General features: G+C 31.9%; 1 protein-coding gene across 2 annotated transcripts in view; it reads right to left on the bottom strand.

The window, feature by feature from the left end:
- The window catches only part of NIPBL (Nipped-B homolog (Drosophila)), a 163869-nt gene that overhangs the window by 22548 nt on the left and 116072 nt on the right, over positions 1 to 25249 (bottom strand). For both annotated transcript variants that reach the window (XM_004678099.1, XM_012721861.1), the window contains exons 17-33: positions 24171 to 24402; positions 23261 to 23412; positions 22641 to 22721; positions 22160 to 22260; positions 20336 to 20474; positions 18540 to 18622; positions 17984 to 18116; positions 17044 to 17187; positions 13694 to 13783; positions 12575 to 12789; positions 12363 to 12465; positions 11634 to 11732; positions 11385 to 11531; positions 9233 to 9367; positions 7002 to 7100; positions 6142 to 6195; positions 881 to 989 (exon numbers count right to left, since the gene is read on the bottom strand). In XM_004678099.1, coding sequence (XP_004678156.1) covers positions 881 to 989; positions 6142 to 6195; positions 7002 to 7100; positions 9233 to 9367; positions 11385 to 11531; positions 11634 to 11732; positions 12363 to 12465; positions 12575 to 12789; positions 13694 to 13783; positions 17044 to 17187; positions 17984 to 18116; positions 18540 to 18622; positions 20336 to 20474; positions 22160 to 22260; positions 22641 to 22721; positions 23261 to 23412; positions 24171 to 24402 — 2116 coding nt within the window. The remainder of the gene's footprint in view (positions 1 to 880; positions 990 to 6141; positions 6196 to 7001; positions 7101 to 9232; positions 9368 to 11384; positions 11532 to 11633; positions 11733 to 12362; positions 12466 to 12574; positions 12790 to 13693; positions 13784 to 17043; positions 17188 to 17983; positions 18117 to 18539; positions 18623 to 20335; positions 20475 to 22159; positions 22261 to 22640; positions 22722 to 23260; positions 23413 to 24170; positions 24403 to 25249) is intronic.

Raw genomic sequence — 25249 nt, 5'->3', positions numbered from 1 at the left:
ATGAGTTCAATTTCCGCCTGCCCCGGAGGAGATCTCACCCTCCGCATCTCTGGCCCACCTCTGGCCTGTGCCAGAGTTGTGTAAGCAAAAATAAAAAAATAAAAAAAAAAAAAAAAAAAAAAAAAAAAAGGGAAAAAACTGCATAAAGAATATAAAGGATATCAATAATTTCCTTAGGTCCCTTTTACTTGTACCTCTATTACAGGTTATGATTCCCAGTTCTGAAGAACGCCCAAGGCTGACTATTGTTCCTCACTAATGTACATTAGGACATGGGAAGTAATGTTAATCTTGTGTGCTTTAAGCAGTATCAACTATGACTTTTATAATTTTATATAATTTATATTTTGATTAATAACTTGAGAGTAGTGATTGATAAAATATAAGTAGAAAATTAGGTGTTAGAGAGTCTGTCAATTAAAAGTATTAACTTTCTAGTGCAAGATTAAGTAACATTTATTTAGCAATTATAAATAATATTAGAAGCATACTACAAGTCTTTAAAAGGCATTTTATAGTAGTTAAAATAATTTCATATTGAGAGAGAAAAATTTTATATGATTTAAAAGATAACTTTTTTTTTTATGAGTGCCACTGGTTGAATTCATATTGGGCCCTGTACTTTTATTTCTGTTCAGTATAACATCTAAAGTTATATTCTATTGAAAGATATGTGGAAAAGATGAGATCTGAGATTTATCAAATTTCTCTAATAATCTTAATCAACCTTAATAACAATCTAAGATGCAACATCAAAGAAAAACATTTAAAAATTAAGTAATTATTAGGCTAAGCAGAGCCAAAGGCAAAAATGAGAAATGTGCCCAAAGTATTTTAAAATATCTTATAAATTTAATGACCAATACATAAAATGTCTTACCAGCTAGAGATTCCTCATATTTAAGAATGTGCTCAACTAGGTTATCAACAAGTTGAGTACAAGCTTTCTTCACAGGTTTATATGAGGAATCCTCTTCCGACTTCAACAACTATATATGTATATATACAAAAAAAAAAAAAATCCCAGTATAATTAATAATTAGGCAATAGTAATATAAATGCATTAAATGTGTTCATAATAATAAGCTTTTAAATATTCAGTAACAATTTACTGCTGAAAATGAAAATAAATAAAAACAAAAATATATAACAAATGTTTTAAAATATCTTATAAACCAATGATTTATAAATATTTTCAAACGATTTTAATATGAAGCATTTAAACTGCTGTGTGTATGAGAGAAATAAGAAAGGTGACCTTCCTTTAAGAGTACCACTCAATGCTAGTTGGTTTTTTGTTTGTTTTTTAGTAAGAATTAGAATTCTATTCCTCTTTTCAAGTCCTCTCCTATCTCAAAAGCAGTATATTATGGGTTAATTATATCTTTTATATAATTATAACTACATTTGAACTGCACCTTAAATTTTTCAATTAGAAAACAATTATAAGCTTAGTTTTCTGCTGTCATCGTTTGCTGAATTATTAATTATTAATAAATAAATAAATCGTTTTGCTAGAAAACGATGATGAATAATGAGACTGGGAAAAGAAATCAATCTAACTGAATCAAAAATTGATACAATCTAATTTTACAAAACCACAGGTCAATAGTAACAGCTAAGATATATTTGTTTTGTTAATAAAAATCAACTAATACATTTCTGGGAATATTAAAGTTGAAATGTATATTTGATTTCTGTTAAGAGTTCTTTATACTTTCTGCAATGATGAAAATGTTCTGTATCTGTCTGTCCAATACAGTTGTCACAGCTACTTGTAGCTACTAGACATTTAAAATACAGGTAGTGACTGAGGAATTAAAATTAAGTAAAAATCAAATAAAACCTACTACCCTGGTGGCCTAGGGGTCAAAGCTCAGTTTTACCACCATGATGGCCCATCACAGTTTGATCCCTGGCTGGGGAGCTAACTAACCACATGGTGCAGCAGACCTCTCTTGTCTTACCACTGCTCTCCTCAGTAGTTTATCTCCTTAAATCCACTTGTTCTGCTCCCCACTGTCTCTGGTGAATCCTCTCACCTTCTGTACCTCTGGATTACAACCCCAGTTCTTCCACACAAAAATAAATAAAAATCTTAGAATAAAAAAAAAAAAACCCCTCCCACCACCACATATGGCTAGTGTTGGGCAGCACAAATTTAAGCTTTCACTATAAGAGGATTAAAATAACTTGAGCTCAAAATAATAACACATTCATTGCTCTCTCCAATTAAAAAAAAGTAAAGCAAAAAACTTCATTTTACCTAGTTTTAACTCTGAACCATAAATTCTCCTTGTTCTGTACAAATTCAATTCCTTAAGCATTTATTAAAATTACAAGCTAACCTAGTCTTTTTCAGGCAGCAGAAAATAATCCCCTGCTCCAGTTTTTATTTTATATTTCTTCTCCAAAATACCAAGTATACACAAAGATATTAATCATAGATTTTGCCTATGACACAACATCAACACTGCTATGTGCCCTTCGAGTCTTTTACTTATAATGATGTGTGGCAACCTAACTCAAGAAAAAGTATTTCCAAAATGCTTCAGCCCTTAGTCCATTTTCAAAGTAACCACTAACACAAATTTTATTAAATTCTTGCTTCAAAAACTAAGTTATATATTATATATAGTTTTCTTTGATTTTCAACTTCTGAAAATAACATGCTAGAAATAGTTTTCTAAATCAACCTGTTCCTAACTGTAATCCAGATTGTTGTTTGTAGTATTTTACTCATCATACATCTATACTGCAATTTACCTATTCACTATACATAATACATCTATACTGCAATTTACCTATTCATTCTTCCTAAGATAAGTTAATTGAGCACTTAGTGATATAATGAACATTCTTTTATTTTCGCCTCTGCACACAGATAGATCTATCCTTTTGAGCCTATATACTTGGAGTGGAACTAACTGCTGGGTCACAGAATATACAAAGAGCCAACTTTATGAAATACTGTATTCGTTTTCAAACTAGTTGCATATTTTCTGAATTACTAGCAGCTTTTAAGAGATACTACTTAACTCATTTCCATTATTCATTATTAACTGACTTCTCAATTTTGGCAATCAAATGGGTGTAAAATCTGATCTTGATTTACATATCCTATACTAATAAAGTTGAACATCTTAACAGCCAAATATGCTACTTCCTCAATGAAATGCCTATTTATGAATTTTATCTGTTCTCCTATGGGGCTCTTGCCTTATATAAAAGTTTTTTATATAACCTCAATGATCCTTTCTCAGTAACATGAGTGTCTAATGTTTTTTTCCAATCTGCAACTTGAGTTTGCACTTAATCATTAACATGTCTTTTGATTTGTAAATGGTCCTTTTAAGACAGTGAAATGCATCCATCTATTTTTTTTTTTAAAGATTTATGTATTTATGCATACAGAACTGGGGTACAGGCCAGAGGTGCAGGGGCAGTAAGAGAATTCACCAGAGACTGAATGAGCAGCACAGCAGGCATACTGACGAAGTACACTGCTGAGGAGAGGAGTGGGCGAGGCAGGAGAGATACTGTCTTCATGCTTCTAACTTGCTATTAACACATGGGAATATTATTCAGAATTCTTTCTAGTAATGCTAATAACATTTCTGGTAGCTATACTTCATTTATACTTAATTACTTACTATAATTAAGTGAAAATGTGGCTGTATAGCCTTCTAGAAATCGGCATACCTGCTATGGAATTGCTAACAAAATTATAACTAAGGTGTTATGTCATATGGTCCTATAATGTAAAATTAATTATTTGATTTGACTGATGCCAAAACATCATGTAAAAGTAGGAAATGGAAAATGACTTATTATGACAGTTTAAGACACTGTAGATAACATAAACATCATGAAGGATTTTTTAAAAAGGCATCTTGAAATCTTCTAAAGAGCAACAACAATATTACTAGATATCATCAGAATCGCTAAAGTCAAAAGGACTTTTCTGGCATGGATACAGAGCAACTAAAACATTGCAGGTGGAAATGAAAATGGTTTGGTCATTTTGGGTAAACAATCTGCAGTTGCTCATTTAACCAAACAACTCAGCAACTGCACTCATAGGAATTTACCCAAAGACAGGAAACCACACATTCACACAAAATCTACACATAATACCTCAAACGAGAAAACCCCAAAGTCAAAGTTGTATGTGAATTAATTAAAAAAATTGTGATATATTCATATTTTGATACTACTCAATAATATTTAGTGAGTGAGACACAAAAGGAAATACAAAGAATTCTTAAACTGTATGCAGGAATATTATTGCTGCAACAGCAGGGAAAACAAATAAGAAATTTTGTACACGGAGAACCAAGATTAGCCTAAAGGAAAAGAATAAAATCAAAGCAATAGGGCACAAGATCTTTATTTTGAATTTGAAATATCAATATAAATTCTTGATTTTTACTTTTCCCTATCTAAAAAAATAAAAATGTACTTCCTAATTCTCTTCTCTAAAGACTCAATGTTATGATAAACTATTAGCAATACCCAAAGCAACCAGATTGTTCCAGTGCAGAGAATTAAGGTTCTTTGGAAAAATGGCTGATTTCAGTTTTTGGTATAGGGAGGATTCAAGGTAAGTCTGAGGTTCCTTGTAAAGGCAAAAAAGAGTAGTAAGTTTTTATCAGAAGGTTAAAAGACAAACTTGAAAGGACTACCACTGGAGGAAAAAAAAGCAATTTGAGCTACACAAAGAAATATGATCACAATAAATGAAAGTAATCAAAGATATAAAAATCTGTTGCTTCATACTGATACTGAAAAATGAACAAACTCATTACCACTTTTGGAGGTTGATATAAAAGTTCATTATATTGAAAATTATAAATACTGAAATCAAGCATTTCCCTACCTCTACAAACCATATGTCATCATATAACCAAATAATCAGATCAAATTCTTATTTAAAGAATCTTAAACCATAGGTAATGAAATAAACTAGATAAATTATTCACATTTTACAACTTTCTAATGGAAATGATGATCATTTAAAAGCAATAATGAAAATCTTTATAGTAAATGCATCAGACTGACAAACACAAAGATCAGTGGAAATAGAACAGCCAAACATTATGCCTCCCTTGGAGTGCTATAATTACTATTCAGCATGACCTATGAAAAAATCCTTTTCTAAGCCCCCAAATTGAGCGTCACTCTTATTGACCCTATACCTATGACTTTATGGGGGTGGAGGGTGAGTAGGTGAGAGGGTGGGAAGAGAAGGTAGATAGAAGAACAACTTAAATTATACGAGACAGGAGAGGTCTATGGAATCCAGAATATAGGACAATCCCAGGAAAACAAATAAGTAATGTGATCAAAGGACGGGTGAGATGTCAACTATTATAGGTTATGAGACATAGGAGCCAAAGCAACTGCAAACCAGCTATAATCATACATTTTTAAAATAATGAGGTAAATGTGAACACTGACTACATATTAGATATTAGGGAATAATTTACTAGCATCTATTTTGATATAGATGATAATTATAATCTGGTTATTTTTTAAAAAGTAATTTCTGTTGGAGACAGACTAATTACTAAAGTATTTATGGGTGAAGTGAGAAAGTATGAGATTTGTTAAACTGAAGTAGTAAAAAAGGATGCAGGGGAGGGATAGAGAAAATAACATTGAGAAAATGCTGGTAATTTCTGAAGATGGGTAAGGGTATTTCTATTTGAAAAATTTTGAAATCAAAGAAAAACTCAATGAAAGATAGACATTTTCATCTATGAAATTTAATAAGAAACCACTAATTATAGTTTAATTCTGTACTATTTAAGAAATTCTACATTTTATAGTGCCAAATATAAATATATATTTAGCTTGATATATTTATGTAATATATCATGAACTCATGTAATCATACAGATTAAAGGGATAAGAAAAATCAATTGTTTGGAAAGAAAAGAAGATAAAATGTGAATCAGTGAAATAAGGACACTTACCAAAACATTCAGCTTAAAATACTACAATGAAATTTCTCTGTCAAGTATCAAATACTTAAGAAATAAATAGAAAGCTTATTTTTTTAGGTCACAAAGTCTACAAAGAACTGACTGTCTATTAAATTTCATGTTATGTTTTATCAGTAGTCAAAATAACACTCACATTTTGAAGAAGTTGCTCAAACCAGTCATATCCCGTATCTCTGCAAGCTGCAACCTAATGGAGAAATATGGCAAACTATCAAAGCTAGAAGTTTAAAAATCTGAATAAAAATATACCTTTTGCTCTACTTTAATCAAAAGCATAAAAATGTCCCAATGTTTCAATTATTTTTAAAATAAAACTTTTTCAGTAAGTCTCAATTATTTATCAATGTATACCAAAGAATTTTAATTTAAAAAAGGTTTAAGGTGATTAGCCTAGTGCAATGAGATTTAAAATGTCACTGAATTTTGAAGAGCAATGTGAATTACCCACTGCTCAGAAAAATCTGTAATACCTAAAAAAATAAAATTGATAATTTTAAAATGTTTCTTCAAAATTGCAGGTTAATGATATAAGTTATACAAACATGCAAGTGATACAATTTTTTTATGCTCAAATCATGAAAAGTAATCTAGGTCAAAAATACCTTATATTATGTTTCACTAAACATAATAAAACTAATTTTAATTTTTTTACATTTTCTGAAAAAGTTAGGAATAATTTCATTTCAGGTTGCTATTGTTAGGCTATTTTACCTATTCATCTGCTTCTTTTCTTCTTAGTTTTCAACCATTGGAGGAATTTGGAAAAATTCATTACCAGTATTTATGTCAATGAGTAAGAACAAGTGAGACATGTGAAAACATGCCAATCTCTTCTTACTTGCATCCTTCAAATATTATGTATAGAATTAAAAGAAGTAGTACTGACTAAATGTTGAGATTTACTATCTCAACATGGTCACCCCTTTGTGAGACTACACAGGCCTCAACTAGATCTGTACCCAAGGGACCATACTTTGTACCAGTCTTTCTTACCACATCAGTGATGTTTAAAATTTTCCTTGTCATTGCTTCTTTGTCATTGTGTGGTGTTGGAGTAAACCAGAGTTTTTGGAATGTTTCATTTACTAATTTCTAGAAGAAAGAAAAATTTCAAATAATACAATTACAACAAAATGGGTGAAATTCTCAATTCCAAATACCCATTCAAGTTCAAAGCAAAGCTAGATTAAACAAAAGAAAAACTCCTGGGAACTTTTTCTAATCACTAGTTTCTTAAAAATTGTTATCTTTATTCAATTCCAGTAAACATTTTAATGGGTGATTTTATGCACAGCCTAGAATTTATGCATAATATAGTCTGCTCAAATGTTTGTGATCCAAAAAAATAATTATTTTACGACTGTTGGGAGAGATGTTGCCAAAATAATAAACAACAAACGATTAGTGATGGTCATGTAAGTTTACTAATGAATTTTGGATTTTAATTTCAATAAGGCATTTACTAATTTAAAAACAAGTACATACCTTCTGAAAATAAAATCTTTCTATACACTACTATCTTTATAATGATACTAAGTATAATTATGAAATAGGTTTGAAAAGATCAGATTTTACTAATTAGTATAATAATGAAATATACTGGTTTTTTAAATGCTTTTTTAATATATTTTTTAACAGTTTATTTTTACATCATTTTAAATGCTGTTTTTTTAATGATTGAATTTTATAAATCACTGTCAACGAGTAGAGATTTTGTCCCCCATCAAAAACAGTGGGGGAGGGAAATGCACTGGACTATGGTGATGGCACACGGGTGACTTGGTGATGGGAAGCCCATGGGGATTACAACTGAGACAGAAAAATGCACAAAATGATGTAAAAATAAACTATTATTTTATTAAAAAAAGGGCGCCCTCCCTCTGCTTGTCTCATTCTATACTCAAATACACATTTATAATATTTTAGCAGCATAAGCTCAAGACTAAAATAAGAATAAAAAGAGATCTAGTTATAAGAGTTCTCCAACAGAAGAGAATCAGGAATTTTAAAGGTGAAATATAAATGTACAAAACAGAACCGCAATCCTAGAATTTTAATACTTTCTTACCTTAATCTGTAAGTACTTCAAATACTCAGATTTTTCTGACAATAAATGTAAAGTCAACTCACCTGATACAGTGTTTCTCAATAATTTGTGATTTCCCTTATCTGGTAGTTTCCTACTTTTTCAAAATATTTTTAAGCCTTAAAAATTTCCCCACATTCTGGGCCCTCCCTGGTGGCACAATGGGTTAGGATGCAGCACTGCAAGCTGGCTGTTTCATTGCAGGTTGGATCCCTGCCCCAGAGTTGATCCACATAGCTCAGCAGACCTCTCCTGACTTGCTCACTGCTCCCTCAGCAATGCACTTAGTCGATCTGCCTGTTCTGCTCCCCACTCTGTCTCTGGTGATCCTCTCACTGACCCTGCACCTCGGGCTTGTACCCCAGTTCTGAATGCATAAATAAATAAATAAATCTTTAAAAAGAAAAAAAAAAAGTTGCTTGAACGATAAAATTTAATTAAAAAAATAAAATTCCCCACATTTTTTTTTTTTTAAAGATTTATTTATTTATTCGTACAGAACTGGGGTACAGGCCAGAGATGTGGAGGGTGAGAGGATTCACCAGAGACAGAGTGGGAAGCAGAACAGAGAGACCAATGAATTACACTGCTGAGGGGAGCAGCGGGCGGGCCAGGAGAGGTCTGCCTCGCCATGTGGTCGCCTCCGGGGCAGGCGGGAATCGAACTCATGCGGAAGTGGCTTTAGCTTCTTAGTGCAGTGCTTTAACCCGCTGCGCCACCAGGGAGGGCCAAAATTCCCCACATTTTAAACCTTAAAATCATCCCACAAATCTCCTAGGCTTATATCTTCCTCCACTCAAATTCCAAGAAAACTATCTTGAAAACTTTATTATTAGTATTTGCGCTATGTCAAAATTTTACCCTAATTTTCTTTTATAATGTTAATAAGTGAGAGATGCCTTTTCTTAAAAAAAAAAAAAAAAGTTTCTCATCTCTCATCTGTGTAATTCATCATAGATGTTCCCACCTGCCACATTATGCAAAAGTATGGCTTTTGAGTGTATAAACCAAAACTGCTGACTCACTTGTAAAGTTATAAATAAATGTAAATTCAACAAAATTTACACCTGTTAAACATTTAAATTATTTAAAATACCAATGAAAAATGAATTTTAAAGTACTCACTGCTCCAACTTACCTTAATGCCTTCTTCATCATTAACTCTGCGAATCATTTTTACACACATTTCTGTTATTTTTGGAAATGTTGGTTGTTCAATACAAATGTCTCTTAAGATCTTTATTACCCTTTTCCTGACGCTGATACCAGTATCCTAAGAATATAAAGATATTTTTTAATTTCAGAAAAATCAAGGTGCCCAGGTATATGAAATTTGATAAAATTAGGAAAGAAATATCACCAAGAATATATTCAACAATATAAAAAGTAGAAATTACCCCCCCCCAAAATTAAGGATTAAAATAATATATGCCCCAGTGATTCTATTTCTGGGTATTATATGAAGAATATGAAAATATTAACCCAAAAGATATATGCACTGCCATGTTTACCATAGCATTATTTACTAACCAAGACACAGAAACAGCCCAGCGATGGATAAGTGGATAAAGAAGATATGGTCTATACATACAACAGAATATTACACAGTTATAAAAAAAAAAAGACAATAGTTCTACTATTTCCAAAGACATGGATAAGACTAGAGTGTTGGGGCTTAGTGAAATAGGTCAGATGGAGAAAGAAAAATACTATACAATTTTGCTCATGTGGAAGATAAGAAACAGAGCAAGTGAACTAAAACAGACCCTAGAATAGAATATTGATTAACAGAAGGAAAGAGAATGGGTAGTGGTTAAAATGAGTAAAGGGGTCAACTGCATGGTGATGAATGAAAAATAGACTTTTGGTGGCATGCATACTATGGAATACACAGATGTTGAAGTATAATGTTATATACCTAAAACTAACTTCAATTAATGTTACTCCAATAAAAATATTTTTAAAATACCAAATACTTATTTTATAGATTTTATATGCTTTCTTATCAATGTTAATATAAACATGGATTATTTTATTATATTGTCTTTACTTCTAAAATATGATAAAATACATGGGAAAATACTAAAAGCACTGCCCATAAAGCCAGAGTGTAAATTTGCCAAAATAATATGGGATAACAAATGTTAGCTATTAGAACAGTGTATGACAGTTTGTATCTATAGCTACATCTAGATATATATATATATTTTTAAAGGTTTAATTTATTCATGCATACAAGAACTAGAGTATAGGCCAGAGGTGCGGGAAGTGAGAGACTCACCAGGGACAGACTGAGGAGCAGACGAGGCAGATGTACTGAAATACACTCCTGAGGGAGGGGAGGAGTAGGCGAGACAGGAGGTCTGCCATGCCATATGAGTCACCTCGCATGTGCTCAAGTGGCTGTGGCTAGCCTTGCAATGCTGCACTTTAATCTGTTGTGCCACCATGGAGGGCCCAGAGTTTATATATTTTTTTGTTTGTTTTTTTGAGAGTTTATATTTTTAATAAAACTGTTTAACCTAAATCTAATCAAGCTGTTGTCACTATCTCATAGTTTACAGAAAATATAAGAAATGAACAAAATCATGAGGAATAATGACACGACCTGGCCTTCTCAAATTAGTCTTTGTAAATATAAATATGACTGAAAGAATAAAGTTCAAAACATCACCAAAATGCAATGTCTGGTCTTTGATAAATATTTTAAAAGAAAAAGCTAAAGACAATTTTTATGTCCAATTTTTGAGACAACAGAAGTATCTGAAGATGAAATGGTTATGAGATACTACTTAGTAAGTATTACCTTGACTGGGTGAGAGAATTTTTTTGTTTATAAGGAAAGAATCTTTATTCATTTTTTTAAGACTTATTTTTGTGTAGATATGGAATGCAGACAGACCAGAGGATTCACCAGAGATAGTGTAGGGAGCAGAATAGACAGATATAGTGAAATACACTGCTAAGGGGAAGAGCAGCAAGATAGGAGAGGTCTGCTGTGCCATGTGGGCCAGCTCTCTGGCCAGGGATTGAACTCAGGCCATTTGGTAGAAGTGCTCAGATTTAACCCCTAGGCTACCAGGGCAGTCCCAGTATACTTATTTTTCAAGATGCAAGTTGAAGTAGCCACAGAAATAATGTTTGTATAATTTAACTTACACTAATTTAACAAAATATATAGATGAAGTATGATGGTGGAACCATGGGTACTTGTACTATTTTAACTTTATGCATTTTAATATTAAAGGGAAAATCATATTCAGGAATCAAAATAAAAATGACAAACATACCAATATTCTTTCAATCAGCATATCGTAATACTGCTCAGCAAGCTGAGGTCGACAGAGCACAAATCGACCCAGTAATTCAACTGCTGCTTCTCTGACACTAGTGGAGTTATCCATCAGTCGTCCATGAACTCCTCGCTGCATATCAAGCTAACAAATAGTAAGGAAAATAATAATTTATAGTAAGTAGAACTAACATTTCAATTTGAATAGAAAACTCAAATAAGAAGAATCATTTATGCTCCTCTTTACCCTTGCTAGAATACTGGGGTCTACAGCAACAACCTCAGATAAACACTTCATGGCTTTTGTTCGAACGGCAATTGCATTTTCACCCAGAACTCGTAGGATCTGCCAAGGAAACATTGACATTTTCACAAATTTCAGGATAATATTTAACAAAGTACAGCAGAAAAACATTCAAAAGAAATATCATTTGCCTCCCCTTAATAATAAACTTTTACTAATTTTTTTTATTAATCACCTCCCTTTATTTTTATATATGTGAGTGGAAGTTCTTATTCATACAAAGGTTTAATTAAAACCAGTACATTAAGTAAGGTATTCTATATTTTAGGCCATTTTCCTTTATCCTAGCATTCTAAAGTCTGGTTTTTATTGCTATGCTTCATTTCCAAGTAACTGTGGCCCCACTGAAAATCTGATATATGTTAAGTTTAATCAGATAGTTAGTATTATTTAATAATTTGGCAACTGAATAATCATTATAACATCAGTCAGTCTACCTATACTATGTGTATATAATCATTCAAATAATATATCCAGTTACCTGTAAGCAAGAACATATAAAATATGTGCAGAACAAAGACATTTTTACAAGTATAGAAAAAAGAACTGTTACTTTTCATGATTTTTAAAAACCTTTTTCTCGACAATGAATAAACGTTATATACTACTCCATAAATTATTTAGGGTCAGAAAAATCAGTATCTTTATATGAGGAATTTTGGCTCAGTTTACCTGTGTCAAATAAATATCAAAGCTCTGGGCAAACGGCCTCATAGAGGCCAAGTATCGAACAATCAAACAAGCATCATCATAGTCCACAGTATCAGAGTTCATCCTGCAACAACAAAAAATCATTATGTTTTTTATTTATTTATTTTCTTTGTAAAGTAGATAAATTGACATCAAAGTGATGACTGGAAAAGATGTTTTCTCTCTGGACTTACTTTAATGTGCTGAACTGAGAGGGTGTGGTTTTGATAATACTTCTAAGAAATTTTTTCCGATTTTCCGCTCGATGCATAATTTGACCTGTTGTTTCAACTTCCTTCGCATGATGTGTTCCTTCTGATGTGTCTTCATCTTTTTGTGATTTCATTGCTTTTTCTGTTTCCAAAGTTGTGTCACGGAACCACTGAGCTATATAGAATTTACGAGAAAACTGGAAAGAAGTTAGACAGACTTGAGTTTGATGTTATCAAAATAATCCATTGATCAGGAAGTAAAATATCAGTAATTACTTTAAATCAACTTCCATCAGGTAAAAAACAGATTTTATGAAAGATGCAAAGTTTAAATATCTGAATGATGAGAAACTTACTGTCCTAATACTTCTATAATCCAAAAAAAAATTTGATAAACACAACTGCATTAAATTGAAAATATTACTATGAGCTATTTAAATACAGTTATCACACAAGCAATCAGAAAATTCAGACAGAAGATAGGTCAACTATGAACGTTTAAAACAAATGAGTAAAACGCTGAAGGCAGAAGACTACCTATTTTTAAAATCTCACCTTCTCCAAGAAATACATAGCTAACTATTACTGAGCCATTTTAACACTGAATCCCAGTCACACCTAGTAATCTATTCCTTTTGATACAAACTGAAACCCTGCAGTAGATAGCTGAACAGTTTAGTTATTTCCAACATGTCTTGCTTTTTTATATGTCACTAATGACCAAAAATTAAAAAGTACTTCATTATATGCATACTCTTTTTTAATAGTTTATAAATTTTAATCTGAACTTGTATACCACCAGGGTCATGCCCACTGTGAGGGCCAATGATCTAGACTTGTCTTAAAGGTAACCTCTGGAAAGACTACAAAATTTCCTGTGTCACACAATGTTAGTATACAGCAGCAACTGCACCAGAACTTTGTATAAGGCAAATAAATTCTTAACCATGTTTTCCTGTTTAGATTACCAAGTATCCTTTAAAAAAGAAAAAAACAGTATTTCAACCAACTTCTTCTCTTCATGATACTTCTGGATTTTCTTTCAGAGCCACATTTTTGAATAAACTATATCTCAAAAGAAAAAAAAAAAAAGAATCCTACCACTAATGAAGGATCAGTCTCAGTGTTTTCATCCAAGTAATCAAGCAATGCTTTTTGCAATTGTTGGATTTCATCTTCTCCTCCTGAAACCTATAAAATAAATCAACTAAGAATCAAAATATATTACTTATGTACGTTAATAAATCATCTAATTGTAAATATAAAGCCTAAGGAACAAAGCTGATAAATTATAAAAGTAAAAATATAAGTATGCAATTAAAGGAAAGAAACAAACTATTTCTGAATCTGACCTTTATTTATGAACTACATACATGTCATCTTTGTTTGAAGGTATTCCTAAGTAACCAAGCAAAAAAAATTATTATAAAGGAATCCTCCCTGATGGCTCAATGGGTTAAAGCACAGCACTATGAAGCTAGCCAAGCCGCTTCAGCATGAGTTCCACCCCTGGGCAGGGAGCTGACCCACATGGTGCAGCAGACCTCTCCTGTCTCACCTGCTGCTCCCCTCAGCAGTGTATTTTGTCAATCTTCCTGTTCTGCTCCCCACTCTTTCTCTGGTGAATTTTCTCACTGCCCCTGCACCTCAGGCCTGTACCCCAGTTCTGTATGCATTACTAAATAAATCTTAAACAAAATTGTTACAAAAATGTGTTAAACCATCAGAAATAGAAAGGTCCTAGCACTGACTTTGTTGGATAAAGACAATTCCAATTTTTTAATTCAGTAAAAGGAAACTGTTAACTATATTATTATGTACTATAGATTATTTTGGGATTAAAAAAAGTTTTATTTATTTATGCATATAGAACTGGGGAACAGGCCAGAGGTTCAGGGGGTAGGGGGTGAGAAGATTCACCATAGACAGAGTGGGGAGCAGAATATGCAGAATGAAGAACACTACTGAGGGGAGCAGCAGGAAAGGCAGGAAGAGTCTGCTCTACCATGTGGAATTGAACCCTCCAGGACTGGGGATTGAACTTGCACTAAAGCGGCTACGGCTAGCTTGCAGGGTTGCTTTCCTAAACTGTTCTACGACCAGGGAGGGCCTACTCTGAAGTTTTATTTAAAAAGAATAGTCTGAAAGGCAAATGTTTTAATTAGTAATTAAAATAAATAGTACTTTATGTAGGATGTTAAATATAAACAGGCGCTGTTCAGCTAACTTAAGATGAAAAAGGAACTGAACCACAGGCTCTGTCAAGAACAACAGAAAACAGAATATTCTTTCTGCCACTTGTGTCTATGCAAGAGTATTCTCTCCTTTCCTTTTCCTAACAATCCTGTCCTTTTAAAATGCAAACAAACAAAAATGAAGTCAGAAATGAACAGTGAATTGACCCATGTCTACAGCTTATACTCCACAGCTCTAGGGTTATCCTGTGAAATGTTAAATATATGATTTAGAAAATATCTGGTAGAAAATCCAAGTTCTAGATTCCAAGTTCTTAGAAATGTGATACATTAAGCAATGTGTTATAGCACTGCAAACAAATACATTGTAAACTTTGAAAAATCAATCTAAAGTATGTCAAAGCCAGAAAAATATTTCTGAATGATCCCTCCTCCCTTCAACTTTTACAGTGCACAATCTACATGGCATATAAATTCTAGGTATATGCTAGTAAAATTGAGAGTATCCTAGCCCCTAGATCTTGGTTTCTCTGATTACCGTTCTCTGATTAAAAAAAAAAAAAAAAAATACCATCAGCGCTTGGGGAACTGGTTGATTCCAGAACTGAGCCTAGAAAGTAGGTGATCAGAAACTTGTGTGGTGCACAGTATGGGACCCAAAAAAAAATGTGGGTATCATATCAAAAAGAAAACAAGCTTCAAGGGGTACTCAATTTGAATACTGAAATAATGATAGCAACAAACCATAACCTATTAAACAGAACAGGAATAATAGCATTATTTTAGATGGTTGTGCTATCTAAATATAAATTCTTGTCTTTGATATTTGTAATGCAGATATTTAAGTGAGAGTTCTTTCTTGAAGAAAATGTATTAATTAGTTGGTGCTAATTAATATTGGTGCTACTTACCCACAGAAACACACTTTCAAGTTTTGGAGGATTGGGACATATTTGATAAAATAGTTCAGGAAAAAAATACATACATGGACATATGTGCATGTATGTTTGAAAGAGAATGATAAAGCAAGTGCAAATTCTCAATTAAGAAAATCTGGATGAAAGTTTTGAGTTCATCATACCAGTATTATAACCTTTTCCTAAGTATAAAGTTATTTAAAAATACAAAATAATACTTAAAAATATGAGGCATTTCCGGCCCTCCCTGGTGGCGCAGCGGATTAAAGTGCAGCACTAAGAATCGAAAGCCACTTCCGCATGAGTGCGCGGCAGACCTCTCCTGACTCCACCCTCTGCTCCCCTCAGCAGTGTACTTCGCTGATCTGCTGGTTCTGCCCTCCTCTCTGTCTCTGGTGAAGCCTCTCACTGCCCCTGCAACTCTGGCCTATACCCCAGTTCTGTATGAATAAATAAATAAATCTTAAAAAAAAAAAATGAGGCATTTCCAATGATCACCACAGATAGTTATGGACATTAAAAGAGTAAGGACACTGGCCCTCCCTGGTGGCGCAGCGGGTTAAAGCACAGCACTGAGAATCTAAAGCCACTTCCGCATGAGTTCGATTCCCGCCTGCCACGGAGGTGACCACATGGTGTGGCAGACCTCTCCTGACCCGCCCGCTGCTCCCCTCAGCAGTGTACTTCTTCTATCTGCCTGTTCTGTTCCCCACTCTGTCTCTGGTGAAGCCTCTCGCCGCCCCTGAGCCTCTGGCCTGTACCCCAGTTCTGTATGTACAAATAAATCTTTAAAAAGAAAAAAAAAAAAAAAAGAGTAAGAACAGTCATATATGGCAGTATGAAGACAATTTACCTATCAATTTACTTACGTAACTTTTAGTATTACTACCACATCACAATACTCAAAAAGTAAAGTAATAAAATATACCACTCAATATGAAATTGAATATATAAAAGAAGACATCTTTTCTCACAATATCAAAATACATAGAAGTTACAAATAAATCAGGTTGTACATAGTAAATCATCATCTCCATAAATTAACGATTTCAATAAAACTAATGTTAAACCAAAGAGAAAAGAGCATCATACACACTCATAACAATATTTCAAAAAACGTAAACTACACTACTGATTATTTAAATCATATAAAAGTTCCTATTAGACATAATTCATCGTAAAGTCTTAACTTCTTGTGGGGTTTTTAAAAACCCACTTTTAGAAGTACATGTCTTATTTTGAATCTACAAGGTGAAACGCAATACCAATACATGAGAACACCCAAAGAAAATACTTAACCATTACTTATCCTCATAATTATATTTCTTTATCTCAATACCTGTTTTAAAATTCGTTCTATAGACCCTTGATCCATTTTGCTTGTAACAGCATCTTTCCTCAATCGTGCAGCAACAGTTCCAAGGTAATCAAGAGATGCCACTCTTAAAGCCATCTCTGTTGACTTGTTACTGAACTGATGAACCTACACATCAAAATACAAAAGTTTTTGATTGAATTTAACTGATTTATAACAACATATACCACAGCAATTTGTTATATAAATTTCAAATCAATGTTGTATTATTTGAAAATTTTTGGTGATATTTTACCATAAAGAGATGGCCTTTTGAGTTTCTGGCATCTGAAAATTTTCACTAAAAAATATTACACCATAACTTTCTTAATTGCTTATATGTTCAAATAAAAAGGGGGGTAATTACTGAGTAAGGACTTCTTAGACTGAAATACTGAAGTCCAATGAGCCCTAATCTTGGTTTTAGAATAGTATTAATACATTTTCACTTATAAAAAGCTAATGTCACAAAAATTTTGTAATAATTTGTACTGCACAAGTTCAAACGTAATTTAAAAATAGAGAAATCACAATAGTAGCTGAGTTTCCCTGCTTATAAGATAAAGAACAGTATCATGTTTTTGATATTTTCATCTTAAAGATGACAGAGTTCACATTAATCACTTTCATACTTTGAAATAAATGAACTACAATAGCTTAGGACTTAAATGCTTTTAACCAATGTAATTCTAGCAAACCCAAAGCAATGTTATCTTATGTAATGAAATGAAACCATTAAGTCACAGATTTCAGTTTTCTACAAGGTACTGACAATATTGTGTATAGTTATGCACATGCAAAAATAAAGATGCAATGGTCATATTTCCTTACACATTTTTAAAGAATTCATCATCTGTGAATCAGAGTACATCCTCATTATGTTGTCTTCTAGTAATCTAATAATCTTTAAAGGCTATACTCTTACCAACAGTCTCCCTAACAAACTAAGGAGTAGTTCAGCAGCTGGCCATTCTGGCTTATTGACTGTTGAAAGAAGGTCTTGAACAAAATTTTCAAATAGTGGCCTGTAATCTTCTTCACCTTGTTTACTACCACATCTGTTCAAAGATAAATAATAAAAAAGCTGAGTTTAGGCAAAATATTAACCATTGTGAATGATATTTTGTTGACTAAGTTTTTTTATTTACAAGGTATAAAAGATTCATTAAATAGTTTAAGAACAATTTATTTCTCAAACTTAATTTTCCTCCATATTATAGGAAATTCATTTTATTAACTAGTGTTAACATTATTCTCTGGCAAGTGTAACATATTTTTAAAAATTACCCTTTTTTGGCCCTCCCTGGTGGCACAGCGGGTTAAAGAACAGCACTGAGAAGCTAAAGCTAAAGCTAAAGCTAAAGGGATAGGGGGACATATTGAAGGTTCAGAACAGATTACAGGAAATTAATCATTTACTTAAAATAAATGAACTGCTCCCTATATTGGAGAAACTAAAAATCAGAAAATATAATTCTCACTTTTTAAGGAAGATGGAAAGGAAGTTTTGGGCTGTTCGCATGGCTGTTTCGTAAGAGTTGGTAATGACAACATCTTGGTCAACCTAGATTGAGAAAAATGAATATATACAGATACAGGAATTAACCAACAACCAAAGTTATTTGCTATCACCATGTTGTTACCGAGTAGGGATAATACAATTAAACAATGAAATGCTTAAACTTTTGCTTTATGTGTAACATAACATAGTTAGCATAATAAACATGTTTGAATATTTATAAAAACAAGTAAATATATTTGTGGTTTAAAAATTAATAATGAAAAAAAGGAAAAAAAATTAATAATGCAAGAGTGACAAATGTGGTTAACATGTAATATCAATAGCATGTATTATGTTCAGGGTTAAATAAGAAGAAATATGAAAATACAAAAGAATTTAGAAAATGCATTTTATACTCAAAGTTTATGAAATACTGGAATACAATACAAAAGAATATACAACTCTTACATTAGAAATATAGAGAATGGAATATAGTCAATATTAGTTGTAGAACGCTAGGAAATAAATCATGAAAAAGGGTTCAAGTTTACTAGCAACTAGGCCATTGTGAAATGAAACATTTCAAAAAAAAAAGAATTTATAATGGAGCACCACCTTGTTAAATAAACTGGCAAATTCTAGAATAGCTGGGGAAAAATGCATGTAAACTCTGCTTTAATAGTCTAATTATAAGTAAAGGGAGAAAAAATACCTTGCTTTGAGTTGTGGTCTATGACTTTTATAACCCAAGCGAAACGAATCTGGTATAAGCCATACAAGTATTAAAAATAATGGTCCCAGGAATCCTATTTCAAGGAACTCACTTTACAGTCAGTATTGCTGAAAACCAACAGTTTTGAAGTTGGAGAAAACCTATTTTGAGCCTTCTTTATTTTGGAGGGAAATATTTTAAATTAATTTTGTTTCCAACCACTATTTCTTTGTCAACTAGTATGTGTAAAAGGAGCATATTCATGGATTCTGTACTCTTCTACCTGATCATTTTAAAAACTTGGTCACTAAATATTTGAAATTAAAAGAAAATAATCCATGAAAAAAAGTTGCTATTGTGTATTGTTATAAACATAATTTCTATATCACATTTATGCAGATAAGACAAATAAGTAAAGTATTACTGTGATATTGTTCACCAATGGAAAGGAAGGGAAAATAAAAGAACAATGGGACTAGTTAGATAAAGGGGAGAACAAAAAAGTCACCAACTTTTTTGATAGGCCTTTTTCGTTAATTTACCATATGTTTATTTTTTCAAATGGACACACCTATATCTGGCTATAAAAGAATAAAGAAATGAAATTATTTTTTTTACATTCCTGAGATAATCCTACAAAACCTGGAAAATTAATAAATGTTGATGGAAAAAAGCTACAAAATAAGAAGTAAATTTGACCTATGAGTTACTCAACAGTGAAGGCAAAAACTCCCATTATGAATTGTGTTACAATTATATACTATGTGTTAATACAGACCTTATAATATTCACTTTCAATGTCTTATGTGGATTTTACAATTTGAAAGGTATCATCATCCCCATTTCATAGTTGAAGAAACAAACTCAGATTTAAATGATTTGGATATTTTACGACTGGGTAGTTGTAATAGTCAAAACCAGAACTCAACTCTCTTAAGACTAAATCAAATGCTTTACAAGGAAACTGAAGCCTTAATGATGAAATTCAGTTTTGTAAGAATGGCAGAGAATACAGGTGCTTCTATCTACAAGTACAAAGTTATAAAACTTATACTAGTACTTACTTTTTTATTTGAGTCCTCTTCTGAATTAGAGTCCTTCTCTGATGATGGTAAGTGTACTACACACTGAATGAGTTGTAAGACCAGTGCTGTAACCATCTGAATATACATAGGTTCTCCATCCATATCACTACTGTTTAACCTTTGTTAGAGAAGAAAATATTTAAATCATGAAGGGTATGAAGAGAACTTCATATGCTCTTATCAAAGTGTTAAAATGTTTTCTTACCACTACTTCTATCTTTACACCAATATTTCTATCCTTGTTTCTTAGAATAGTGTTCTGTTTAATTATTTTTAATATATGAGAAAATATACTAAGCCTATTCATAGTGAGGTAACAAAAATTAAAGAGTCAAAGGAAAAATACAGTATTTAACACAAATTTCTATACTACATATATACCACAAATAAGACATTTATAATTTTAAAATATTAAATATTTTTGAAAATGTTATTTAAAATGAGAAAAGTCGAATTCCAAATGCCCATGCATTCTGACATTCATTTTCTTATTAAAACCTGCTACAAATTCAGCTTAATTATCTGTGTTCAAGTCACTATCATAGAATTTCAACTTTGAAATTATTTGTTTGAGATGCTAAAAAAGCATGAGAATTCTTTTATATGCTGATAATTTTTTTCCAGATTTAATAAACAATCTGTTTATCCATATGCTATTAGTCTAAAAAAACTAAAAAGCAATAATTTTACAAAAGACAGTTCTCAAAACAATTTAAATATAACCATTTAGGCCAAGTCAACATATTTAATCACTCAGGAATATTATGATGATAGTTATGACAACGATTAAATCTATGATTAACAAAGGCAATTAATTAATACTAAGCACAGCCAATGATAACATTCTATAGTTTCTCTATGCTTAGTGATTTAAAGTATTTAATCTCTATGTCTATTCACTAGACTGCTGTTAGAATAATATTTCTGCTCTTTCAAAAATATCATTTAATGACTTATATTTTGTAAACTATTAAGTACAACTTCCTAAATATGGTGGACATAATTCTCTTTGGACTGCCTTTGAGTCTTTTGAGCTATATTTCCCAATGCTTTTCTAAGACCAGTGGTTCTGAATCAGTTATAATTTTGCCACCCGAAGGCCATTTGCCAGTGACTGGGGAAATTTTTTGTTGTTACAATTGAAAAGAGGGCTTTTCTTTTTTGTATCTACTATATACAGGTCAGAAATGCTGCTGAGCATCTTGTCATGTATAGAACAGACTGTACAACAATGTATTATCTGGCCCCAAATGTCAATAACACAGATTGAAAAACCTTGTGACAGATCTTAATACTTTTGAATCATTGAACTTCTTTGAGTGCCGTGAATGTGCACTGCCACTCACACATCTAATTTATTCTTCATGCTGCTCTAATGAACTTTTTTTTTCCCCCAAAAAAGATCTATCTATTTATGCATACAATAACTGAGTTGCAGGCCAGAGGTACAGGGGTTGTGGGAGTGGCAGAGGAAGGCAGTGGTGAGAGGTTTCACCAGAGACAGAGAGGGAAGCAGAACAGGAAGATGTACTGAAATACACTGCTGAAGGGAGCAGCGGGCTAGACAGGAAAGGTCTGTCACACCATGTGGGTCACCCCTCTGGTCAGGGATAAACTCATGTTGCAGAAGCTTATAATAGCCTGACAGTGTGAACTATAACCCCTGAGCAGCAGGGAGACCCCTGAACTGTCTTTCTTATATTTGATCACGAAAATAAAAATCAGAAAGAAATAATAAAGAATAAATATGATGGTTACAACATAATGGAGTTCTTTATTATATCTGGTGTTTGCTATATTTACCTGAAATTCCTTAAACTCCTCTTGCTTGTTGGTAATCTTGCAAGTGAAGTAAAAATTTCTTCCAAAATTAACTGTCTATGTTTTTCATATCTTGAGAATACCTGTTTAACAATTATAAGATTCTGAATTAAGTTTGTTATAATCATTTGAAAACAAAAATAAATCATGGGATTAAAAAATATTCAGCATCCTCAATGTCAATGACTTAATTTCCTCAGCTTTTCTATTATGAAGGATAGCATTTCTGATAGACCTCAAGAAAATTCTATTTTCATTTAGGTGGGTATGATATCTTAGAAATGGAATTTAGGTCAAAATTTAAATATTAAATAATTCCAATTTTATTGCAAATATTAAGGAATTATTAAACGAAATACTAATCAACTTATGGAAAACAAGAATCCACATAAATTTTTAGAAATTCCTATTAAACATTAGTATTGTTTTTTGGAGATAACTAAAACAATGAATTGCTACTTACTGCAGTGACTAACTTAATGGCACACAGTTGTAGCTCACTGACATTTTCCACAAAAAATGGTGTTATTCCCATTGATGATACCTATATACATACAAAAACAATAATCAGTACATAACTTTAATTTCAGTAACATTCTAACTTACTCAACTCCAAAACATTGACAAACTTACTGGGAAATACCTAGAGGGTATTTTCTTTTCCTTCACCAATCACTATCTAGTTTTTCTTCTGCTCTTCAAATAAGATTAGCACATACCTCCTCCTTCAGAGCTTTAATCTTCACCTTTTGAGTTAATAAATGCTACCACAATATTAAGAAACAAAACACAGTTTGCTGTTCTACATGAAAACATTCTGATAAATTATCACTTCCTCTAAAACATCTTTTAGGAACTTAAGAGTTTAGAATTTATATTACATTCATCTGTCTCCTGTCCAAAATGTTTATTAATAAAGCTTCCCTGAATTTTTATTTCTTTAATTTAGAAGTTAACATATTCTGAATAGAAAAAATAACCAAGTTCTATTATGATTATTGCCAAGGTTATATTGAACTTAGTAAGCCTCTATTCTTCAATTATTTGGTCTGGAAATATACAAAATGTTTCAAAAGAGCTTACCTGAAGAATTGTTGTGTCTGTAAGAAGTTGTATCTCTAGCAATTCTGATAAACTGCTAACAATGTCACATACTTTATTATAAAGCATCACTATTACTCTCTGTTTATGGGTAGAACATTTGGCCCGTTTTGCCTTTGAACTTAATAAGCCCCCTAAAATGAAAACAAGGAACATACTAATTTTTAACAGTGTTTCATAAACATTACTAAAATTTTTCTGAATTAAAAGAACACTTTTATTTGGCACAGTGGCAGATAAAGTTGGCTGTTTAAAAAGAAAATTGTATTCTGGGAATATGGATAAATATTCATATAAAAGGTCATCTATGGCATATTTCAGAGGCTATGAAATTCTTGTATTTAAAATATTGATCTTTGTTTCTTTTTGTCTCCACTGACTGGAGCAAGACAAAGGGGTGTATTTCTCTTTAAATTAACTTGTAGTTATTAAACAACAGGTAGCTAAACATAGATTTGTGAACCTAAATTTGTTCTCTCTGCAAATATCTGTATGCCAACAATTTCACTGTTCATTTATAAAGATTTTAAGTAAGAAAACTAATATGAACCTTAAGTCCATTTTGCAGATAACTAATATTCTGGGTAATACTAGTTGGGGCAGTAAATGCAACCAAAAGACATTATTAATTGGAGTTTTGTCTGACCAGCAGCAGTTACTTCAATTATGCAGAAATAGCTGCTGAAGAAATAAATGAACAATTACTAGATAAGAGTGTTTTACATTCTAGTCAAATCCAAACTCAAAGCCAGTGTTTATTATAAATTTATATAATTAATAATTTTGGTGCCATTTTAATCTACTATATTTAGGAATCATCCAACATGATAAAATTATTAAATAACTTTGATGTACTACTCAAAACCTATCAATCATAAAATGATAAACTTACCTCCATGAGGATCTAATCTGTAAACAGGATCATACTGAGGATAAAGTGTATTCTGTAAATGAAATTTAGTGTACTGTATAACTCTTTCGATCACATCCTCAATATATACAGCTTTTGGCATGTTAGGGGATGTCATAATGTTGATAGTTGTAAGACAGGCATCTGCTGATTTTGTAACTCTCTCCATAATAAGGTCTCTCCATAACCTTTCTTCTTCTTCAGTATCATTATTCTATAAAACAGCACATTGTTAAGGAAATATAAAACCCAACTATAGGTTTAAAATATAAAAAAATGATATATTTGGTAGTCATTAGTGAAAAACAGAACGATATATCTGAATAAAGTAACTATGGATTTTAATTTTTTTGAATTTTCAAACACAATATACTCTTGTGATTTTATGACTAACTGGCATGTCACTGCAAGTTACAGTTACCTTTATCTCCAGTTTATGATTTTAGCTAAAGAATATAACTATTATATATCAGTCATTTTGTGTTTGTGCTATAAACATTATGATAGTGAAAAAACTTTATTCATTTCACTTGATGTTGAGAGAACAAAGCAAAAATAGGTAACAGCACAGGGTATAAGGAGAAGGGTGATAATTGGGAGGGATGAGGGAGTAGGAACACACTGGACTATTATACTAGACAAATACGTTGCATTGGTGGTGGGAGTGCAATGGTGACTATACCTGAGGGGGGAAATCCTATACTGTGGAAACAAATATACTAGCAAGGATGTTAAATAATGGTATTTCAATAACAATAACTAAAAAAATTCTTCTATAATATACTCAGTTATTAACTATCAAATTTTGTATTCTAGGTTTCAGTTTATACACTGGAAAAAGTAACAAATAAAAAGCATTAATAGATGCAAAGAACAGAAAGACTTACTGATGACTAAAAATCTGACTACACTTACCCTAACTCTAGTTTCCCTCATTCAAAAAATAAGATTAAGTAACTTTTCTCAGACATTAAAATTTAAAAAGTCACCTCAAACAGTGATAAGGTCTCAGGAATAAAAATAGTTCCATTAAGCTGAGTCATCAGCTCTCCAGAAGTTTA

The sequence above is a fragment of the Condylura cristata genome, unplaced genomic scaffold, assembly GCF_000260355.1.
Source record: "Condylura cristata isolate star-nosed mole 26May11 unplaced genomic scaffold, ConCri1.0 scaffold00007, whole genome shotgun sequence".
Lineage (NCBI taxonomy): Eukaryota > Metazoa > Chordata > Mammalia > Eulipotyphla > Talpidae > Condylura > Condylura cristata.
The sequence above is the reverse complement of the archived record's forward strand: the minus strand, read 5'-3'. Positions and strand labels throughout refer to the sequence as shown.